The sequence below is a fragment of the Choristoneura fumiferana genome, chromosome 9 (assembly GCF_025370935.1).
Source record: "Choristoneura fumiferana chromosome 9, NRCan_CFum_1, whole genome shotgun sequence".
NCBI classification, from domain to species: domain Eukaryota; kingdom Metazoa; phylum Arthropoda; class Insecta; order Lepidoptera; family Tortricidae; genus Choristoneura; species Choristoneura fumiferana.
The window spans coordinates 4,205,061-4,214,379 of NC_133480.1; the positions used below are offsets into that span (position 1 = coordinate 4,205,061).

The 9,319-nt window shown below is 41.5% G+C and overlaps 1 protein-coding gene across 1 annotated transcript in view; it reads left to right on the plus strand.

The window, feature by feature from the left end:
- The first annotated feature begins 7,541 nt into the window (after positions 1–7,541).
- The window catches only part of LOC141431012 (NPC intracellular cholesterol transporter 2 homolog a-like), a 10,687-nt gene continuing 8,909 nt past the window's right edge, over positions 7,542–9,319 (plus strand). Inside the window, exons 1-2 of the mRNA XM_074091947.1 lie at positions 7,542–7,651; positions 8,713–8,826. Coding sequence (XP_073948048.1) covers positions 7,579–7,651; positions 8,713–8,826 — 187 coding nt within the window. The 5' untranslated portion in view covers positions 7,542–7,578. The remainder of the gene's footprint in view (positions 7,652–8,712; positions 8,827–9,319) is intronic.

The window sequence follows — 9,319 nt, forward strand, 5'->3', positions numbered from 1 at the left end:
CGTTGTGCCTACGTGTTATTTATTTTTTTGTTAAAAAAAAACTTTTATAGCTTGCATTTCCTCATAGTGAGATCTGTGTAAGATAATAAAGTAGTATCACCGAATTACCAATATCACCGCTAAGCCAAGGTGTGCGTACAATAATTAATCGCTAAAAATAGTTATCCGATACGTCTTAGGTTACAATCATGACATCAACCTACGTTCACACAAAAAAAAGTACTTATAGCGCGTGAAATTTCTATCAACAGTACATATACGCTATATTTATTGATATAAACAAAATTAATGCCACTTATACATATTCATATTACATTAATTTTATGGAATTTCCGCTAGATTTTTCCAAACTCACGAATTTTTATTTCAATTGCTACAACTATCAGTATATGCAGAGAATACAATAAAATACTATTACATATACTCGTAAGAATAAGATAAAATTGAAGTTTTAGTCATATATTATGGAACTTATGCCAAATTGGGATGTATGGAGTTAGTAAAACGACCGCTCAATGTTAATGCTGGTTTATTACTGCTTAAGACAGAGTGCGCTATACTATGCGTTAGCGGATAAACATGTGGGTACACATCATCCCTCACCCCTTATTTTAGAAACCTAAAACAAAAAAAAAAATATAGAATATTATCTTATCTATTATCTTATTTTATAATTAACTTTGACGCGCGGACGCAACAAGTGCCGGCGCGCTCCCTCCGCATCTGCGCGAGGGGGCGCCTCGGGCGCGAGCGCAGCCGGCTCGGCCGCGAGCACCGCCGGCTGGGCCGCCTGCGCTGGCGCTGCCATCGTGTCCGGCGCGGACGCCTGCGCGCTGTCGCCGGGACCGATCTCGCCGCCGTCCGCGTCACAATCGACCCACAAGTCGTGCTCCGTCTGAGCCCCGCTCCCCGCACTCTCTTCCTCCTCCGCTGAGGTGCTGGCAGGAGGAAGGTCCCGGGGTAGTACCGGTTCGGTATCAACCGTAGCACGGCGTGGGGTCCTATTATTACATTGAGGCCGGGCATCGATTGGGTTATCCATGTTCAAAGACCCGTCAACAACATCACCTTTAAACAAAATTAACTGGTCCGTATGTCTTATACAATAAGAATTATATTTAAATACGCGAACTTTGTACATTTTGTGACCAACTTTATCTGTAATAATACCTTGTTCCCAGGTTTCTCTCCTTGCACTGTACCACCTAGCGAAAACAACATCACCTATGTCGAATTTTCTTCGACATACGGTTTCTACCTGATCACAACGTTTCGTTGGGAATATGAGATCTAGCCGAGTTCTTAAATTTCTTCCAAACATTAATTTGGCTGGTGCTTCGCCGGTAGTACAGTGCACGGTATTTCTATATTCACCTAAGTAGCCTAAAAGTTTATCGTGGACAATGTCTGGTTTCATGTCTTCTTTTAAAATACATTTTAACATCTTTTTACAATTTTTTACTGAATTTTCAGCGATCCCGTTACTATTTGGATGATAAATTGGCGAGGTGATATATTTAATCCCGTTGTTGGAACAGAATAAGTTGAATGCCTTACAATTAATTTTAGCATCATTATCTGATACTATTACCTGCGGAATTCCGAAAGTACTAAATAAATATTTAAGTTTGCTGATTAAAGATTGAGTAGTGGTATCGTTATGCATGTGCAAGCACTCGAGCCATTTACTATACGCGTCGATGACCACCAGATACACCCTTTGCCCTATTGCCATATAATCAATGTGGAGGCGATGCCAGGGTCCGGCCGGGCGCGGCCAGGGCGCGGGCGGCTCGCGCGGCGGCGCCGCTCGTATCGCCAGGCACGAGGCGCACGCGCCGCTGCACCGTTCTATTGACTCGTCAATACCCGGCCACCACATTCGGCTGCGCGCATTGGATTTCATTTTTACTATACCTAGATGTGAGCTGTGTAGTTCACTTAACATTTTTTCTCTAAGTATCGTAGGAATAACAACTTTATGACCTCGTAGTAAGATTCCGTTTTCAAATTGCAAGTCTGCTCTGCATAGAAAATAAGGCCTAATCGATTCGCAAACTATTTTACGCGGCCAGCCCTTCATCATGTAATTTATTACAGTTTTAAACACCGGGTCGCTTTCAGTCGCCTGTTGGACATCTATAAACGTGACTGCGGGCGATATGGCATTAACAAATTTAAGCGAACAAAACGTATCAGATTGCTTGTGACCGTCATCAAGCGCTGTAGGTATAGGCGCCCGTGAGAAATAATCTGCTACTACATTATTTTCGCAAGGCGTATACTGCACTACGTAGTTATAAGCCGATAGGATAATCGCATACCTTTGAAGGCGCAGAGCCGTTGTAATAGATATGCCGTTATTATTATTAAATATGGAAACTAGCGGGCGATGATCAGTTTTAAGTACAAAAGGTTCGCTACGGCCATAAAGGTATTGATGAAACTTTTTTACGCCAAATATGATGGCCGTAGCTTCCTTCTGGATTTGACTGTAGTTGCGTTCGCTGGCCGTGAGGGACCTAGAAGCGTATGCGAGCGGGCGCTCGTGGCCGGCGGCGTCCTTGACGGCGAGCACAGCGCCGAGCCCCGCGGGCCCCGCGTCCGTGGCCAGCACCAGCTGCGCCGCGGGGTCGAAATGCGCCAACGTGCGCTCGGAGGCCAGCTCGCCCGCACGCGGCGCACGGCGGCGCGCTGCCGCGGTCCCCACTCCCACGGGGCGCCAGCGCGCGTCAATTCGTGCAACGGACTCATTATCGACGACGCATTAGGGATAAAATTCCTATAATAGTTGACACCTAGGAAACGTTTCACCTCTGTGACGTTAGTGGGCTCCGGCGCGTCGAGTATGGCCTTGACCTTCTCGGGGCAAGTGTGTAACCCGTCTTTATTTATGACGTACCCTAAATACGTTACGCTGGATTTAAAAAAATCGCATTTGTCTTTTTGAAGCCTCAGGCCGACTCACTTAACCTACATAATACCTTACGCAACCTTTGTAGATGCGTCATTTTGTCAGGGCCCGTTATACATATATCGTCAAGCCAACAACTTACACCATCTATTCCAGAAAGAAGGGTTTCCATCGCTCTTTGAAAAACTGCCGGCGCGTTAGCTAGGCCATACACAAGGCGGCTATATTTAAACAGGCCCTTCGAGGTATTAATTGTTGTTAATTCTTGTGACGTATCACACAACTGAAATTGATTATATGCATTTTTGAGATCTAGTTTACTATAGTGTTCCCCTCCCCCAATCTTTGCGAAAACTTCCTCAATCCGAGGCAAGGGGTATTTATCTATTACTAGGTCTTTGTTTAGGGTCACCGAAAAGTCGCCAGCTATCCTGACCTTACCATTTTCTTTTAGTACGGGCACTATCGGAGTGGCGTACTGTGAATGAGAGACTGGAATTAGAACGCCTAAATGTACTAATCGATCTAATTCTTCCTCGACCTTTTCCTTAAGGGCAAAGGGTACAGTGCGGGGCTTAAAAAACTTCGGAGTCGAATTATCTTTTAATTGCAGGCTAACTTTAAATTTATTAAACAAGCCAAGCTCATCACGCCACAGGTCTGGATACTGTTCCAACAACTGGTTTATATCGCCGTCGTCACACATACTATTAATTTTAGTCATAATTACCAAGCCGAATGCTGACATGAAATCGCGGCCAAGTAAGGGAGGGCCTCCGTTTTCTACTACATAGATGTTAATTAATTTTATTTTATTTTGATACTTGGCCTCAATCGTAAAATAACCCAATGGTGCGATTTTATGTCCATTATAAAGACACATTTTTAAATTACAGGACTGTAGCTGGTAATTTGAGAATAAACTAAAATATATACTATCTGCGATAACACTTGTACCAGACCCTGAATCAAGTTCCATTAAAAGAAAATGTTCTCCCAGTTGCAATTTTATTTCTATAGGTTTAGTATGAACGTACCTCAAATTAAAATTTTGACACTCCTCACAACACGTATCTTCCGTTTGATTGTCACTAATATTGTTTATTCGCGAAACTTTACCCTTGCACACTTTCTTCAAGTGTCCCATTGCACCACATTTTTGACACCGATACTTTTTGTAACGACACCTGTCTGCATCATGGTTTTTCATGCCACATACGGCACAACGCGGCTCATCTCGCAGCAACAGCTGGTCGCGGCCCGTCGCCGCCTGCCGGCCGCCTCGCCGCGCGCCGCCGCTGCCGCTGCCGCCGCCGCGGCCGTGATCACCTTCGCTCGAGGCGCGGTATAGCGGCTCCTCCTTGATGATGGTCTCATTGGTCAATACCGTCTTGGCCTCTCTTACAGACTCTGCCGCTTCCCCTACTTTGAGCGCTTGGTCTAATATCACTTTTGAAACATCTAGTTCCAACAGCTTGTCGCGTTCGGGCCCCGGTCCTATGCCTAATACAAAACGATCGGCGAGGTACCGAAGTCGCAGAACCCCGCTAGACCTCTTAATCGTGCCGCCCAGTCGCCCAAACTCTCGCCCGGGTTCCGTATTGCCCCATAAAATCGCGCCTTGTCTCCGTAGGAACACTGCTTCGGCTTGAAATGCCCGTCGAGTAATGCCACCAGCTGGTCGAAACTAAGGGTCTCCCTCCACATCCTTAGGTATAGCCAGATTCCGTACTAAACGAAACGATTCGTCACTGAGGTGGGTGATTAATACCGCACCCTTATTATCTTCTTTCACATCATTTACTTTCAGAAACTGGGTTAACCTCGCTTTAAAAATGGACCACTCGTCACTCTCTCGTTACTGTCAAAATTGTTTAAATTTCCAGCAAGAGACATTTTTTATTTTTTTGTAAACTCGTGGGTAATTTTATATCCTCATTCGACACTGGGATGTATGGAGTTAGTAAAACGACCGCTCAATGTTAATGCTGGTTTATTACTGCTTAAGACAGAGTGCGCTATACTATGCGTTAGCGGATAAACATGTGGGTACACATCACAAATCCACGAGGGTTCGTCAAATATGAGATCTGCCGATCGCTACTTAGTCCGGTCTAAAGGAGAATACACAATGCTCATGTTAATAATACTAATAACCGAATAACTGTGCTAAGCTGTAATACTTAGTAAGTATAAGAAATACTCGTACTAATTATCTATTTTGATTTAGCGCCATTTTCAGAAAAACTAAACTTGTTTCATACATTTAAAGCTACACCTACCCCAATGCCCATCAAATCGAATTATTATTTATATAGAAGCAATTATTATAATTTTTATATACAACGTTAGTGAAATCCACAATTTTTTGGGAATCCCTTTCTTTCTCCTATGGTTTTGTACATTACAAATGTTTTGTAAACTGAAATGTTACGAGTAGGATTACGTTGTCTCTGTCTGTCTGTCAAGTTTTATTAGGCCCAAGTAAATCAAGATTAATTCCCTCCTTGACCTAGAATACTAATGAAATTTGTCGAGGAAAAAGGTCTCACGACAATTAAAGTTTTTTTTTTACCAAATTTCATTACGGTAGGTAATTCTATGGGTTCTTTTTATGTTCATAATTAAAAAAGTACCGACGACCTACAAATTTGCGAAATATACCAAACCACTTTTAACTTTTGTTTATTAAATTGACAACGACGATAATAACGATCTTGATAAGCCTCGAATATTGTTTTGTAATAGATACTTACTTAATATAACATTAAATAAGTACGTACCTGTTACTAATGAACAATTATTATTCGTCACATTTAAAATACTCCACTTGAAACCTATTGCTATCGATTAATAAACATACGTAGCCAAACAATGCATCTCTACGTGTTTGTGACGTCACTCATAAACAGTGCATGTGTGATAGAGAACGTGACGTGCTCCATCTCATTTACGCCTTTCATTGCACCGTCTGCCACAAATATTTGTGAATACTATAGTTAGTTAAAAATTGCTGCTTGAACCGTGTCCCTCTATTATTTTGTCAAAAATCTTTGAAACCTAATATGTCATTCCCACACTCCCCCTAACTCCAGGCAGACCTCTGTTTGCTCTGCTCTCCCGAATACCTAACTACGGCGATTAAATATTGGTTCGGTTTACGTCACAATCTTCTGGAATATTTTTTAGGGTTCCGTACCTCAAAAGGAATTAAACGGAACCCTTATGGCCAGCGACCGAAAAAAGCATTTTTATGCTTTTTTCGTTCGCTGCTTATGGCGTCACTTTTTGTCCGTCTATCAGAACAGAGGCCGTATTGCCTGACATTTCTGACGCTCGCGATCGCAACCAAATGACAGATTTCGCATACAAAAACTGTCATTTGATTGCGATCGCGAGCGCCAGAAACTTTAGGCAATACGGCTTCTGGTCAGAACCCTTTTTTCAGGAACGCGTGAAGGTATCAAACTCTGGCTATCAAACTGACATAAATATCAAATAATCAGAGGCAGTATTGCCTAACGTTTCTGACGCTGGCGATCGCAATCAAAGACTACAGTATATATAGGGAGAATCGCAATCAAATGACAGTTTTTGTATGCCAAATCTGTCATTTGATTGCGATCGCGAGCATCAAAAACGTTAGGCAGTACGGCCTCTGAACCTACAACTTTAAGTATCTAGTGAAAAAATCAAACTTCTAATCATCGCAATCAAAAGTTACAGTCATAAAAAGAGAGTGTTTCTATACAAACTGCCGTAACTGAAAAACTTATGGGGTATTTACTTATTCGGTGTGGAGGTAGCTCTTATGGAACAACCAAAAAGAAAAATCTAAAAACGTTAATTGTTTTGTTTACATATCGGTGGCAGTAACCACCTAAAACGCACAGTCCGTACATTTTGCTTAGGACACGAGCTCTGCCAACACTGTTCTACAAATCTGTAGAGAACACTTGGTGCTTAAGTCCGGCTCGTACTTGGCCAGTTTTTTTTTTTAGGTTATGCTTCAGCGAGTATTTGGGGAGTATTTTCATTGGGATCGTGTGCATACACGGAGTAGTAAAGTATATGGGGAATGAACTGAAATGAAATTGAATGAAACGAAATGAATGATATCCACCTCCGCCTCTGCTAAGAAAGCCTTCGTCAGAACGCTATGAATAGTAAATTAACTGTACTATTGAAACAAAGAAAGCCAAAGACAAGACGAGACAAGAAGAGTTATACATAAATTAGATTCACTAATGTCTAACCATAACATTTTATGTTTCAGGATTTTTACAAAACTAACCTAACCTAACCTAAATATACTTATGGTTCTACATAAACATAATGGTCTTGAAATAAATCCTGAAAATCCCGATAGTTTACAGTTCAAAAATAAATGCAAGGCCAAATAAAACATTCGAGAAACGAATCATTGAAAAAAATTTTTTTGGCGGAATGAAAGGATAACTGTAAATTTTTTCGTTTGGAAACACTAAAAACTCTCATCCGTTTACAATTTTATCTTGTAGATATTTTAACACGTATTATCTATCTGCCAGAAAAAAATCTAATATGAATCATAATCTGTTGCCTTTACCGATTAACACCTGCAGAGATAATAAACCTTTAATTAATTGATAATCAGCAATTTTTGCACATTTCCAGGTACAGCCATGTTGCGTGCGGTTGTTATTTTTGGCGCTTTAGTGGTCGCGGCCTGGGGCCAAACTACCCAAGTGAACCAGTGTAAGTAACCTGAATATATTTGACTATTTGATAAACTAGATTTTTCCCACCTACGCGTAAACCATATTAGACCCGGCAGATGAATTGAAATTACGAGATTGTACTAAATACCGGGTTCTGTCTCCTCGACGCTTTCCGCAGAATTATTGTTTGCCAAATGTTCATTTGCCAACTGTTTCATTAAATTTCCCAACTCTAAATTTTCACCGAAACCAAAAAAAAAACAGTATTTTTTCTTATTAAAAATAAACTTTATCTCAATGTAAAAAAATAAAACTCAGTATTTTAATGTTCCAACTTATTTATAATTGTATTCGGTTACTTATTATGGTGTAAATGTGCATTTGACTATGAAGCTTGAGATACGGGTTCAATTCCGGGCAGTTATTTGGATGATTAATGATTATTGCTTTGATTAGTTGGGACAAGGTGTCAATTGTCCCATGATATTTATTTATTTTATTTCCATTTTATTTATTTATTAACTAATACGAATGTTTGCTCTCGAGTCTTGGACATTAATATGTAAGTATGTTTATCCGTTGCGTTTGGGACTAGCCACCATTTATTATTGAGGTTCTGGGTTCTATCCCCGGTCATGGCAGATATTTGTATGAATAATAGGTACGAATGTTTGTGCTCGAGTCTTGGATATTTAATATGTATTTAAGTATACATATATGATATATATCTATCTATTTAAGTACCGATGTTTATACGTTGCCTAGTACCCATACTTAACACAAGTTTTGCTTACTGGGTTCTGGGACTATGTTAAATGGTGTCAAGTGTCCTGTGGTACCTATCTATTTTTTATTTATTATGTTTACTAGCTTTTGCCCGCGGCTTCGCCCGCGTGGAATTCGGTTATCGCGCGCTGTTCCCTCGGGAACTGTGCATTTTTCCAGGATTAAAAGTAGCCTATGTCACTCTCTGGCCCATAAACTATCTCTATGCCAAAAATCACGTGTCGCTCCGTTTCGACGTGAAAGATAGAAAAACATACAAACACACTTTCGCATTTAAAATATTGGTATGGAAGTATGGATTTATTTATCCAGGCACCGTGTACCAGGGGGAGCTCCCTCTTAACACCTTCATCGCGGGCTGCGACACGCTGCCCTGCCGACTGCCGCAGCTCGAGGACGTCGTAATAAACATCATCTTTAGAGCACGTGAGTAATTGGATCTTTATTCTAAGAGACCCCCCACTAGCGTCTTTCAAGCGTCATCGTCGTGCCTGCGTCCTAGCAGCGTCGACGAGACGTAGTCGTTGCGGCGACGCGACGCCAGCGCTTGCCTCAACGCTCGAATGACGCAACGACGCTAGTGTGGAGGGTCCCTAAAGGCGTTAGCATTGCTACTCGCAACCACACGTGTAATGTCGCTCCCTACATCGTATCATGCCATGGTCGTAATGAGGGCTATCGTTTTTTGTCTCACTAGATGGCGCACGGTTGCGTGAGGTTTTTAAGTATGGCTTTCAGTCTGTTATTACGGCGTGAAAACAAAGTTTAGATTAAAATCATATTTAATACACTTTAAAACCGTACCATAAGAATATCGAGCATGCCACAGTGTTGCATAGTCCCGTTTGTTCGGAAAAAAGGGAGGACAAAGGTTTTCCGAAAGCCCAAAACTGTCTCAAAACACAGACATTCATTGCCC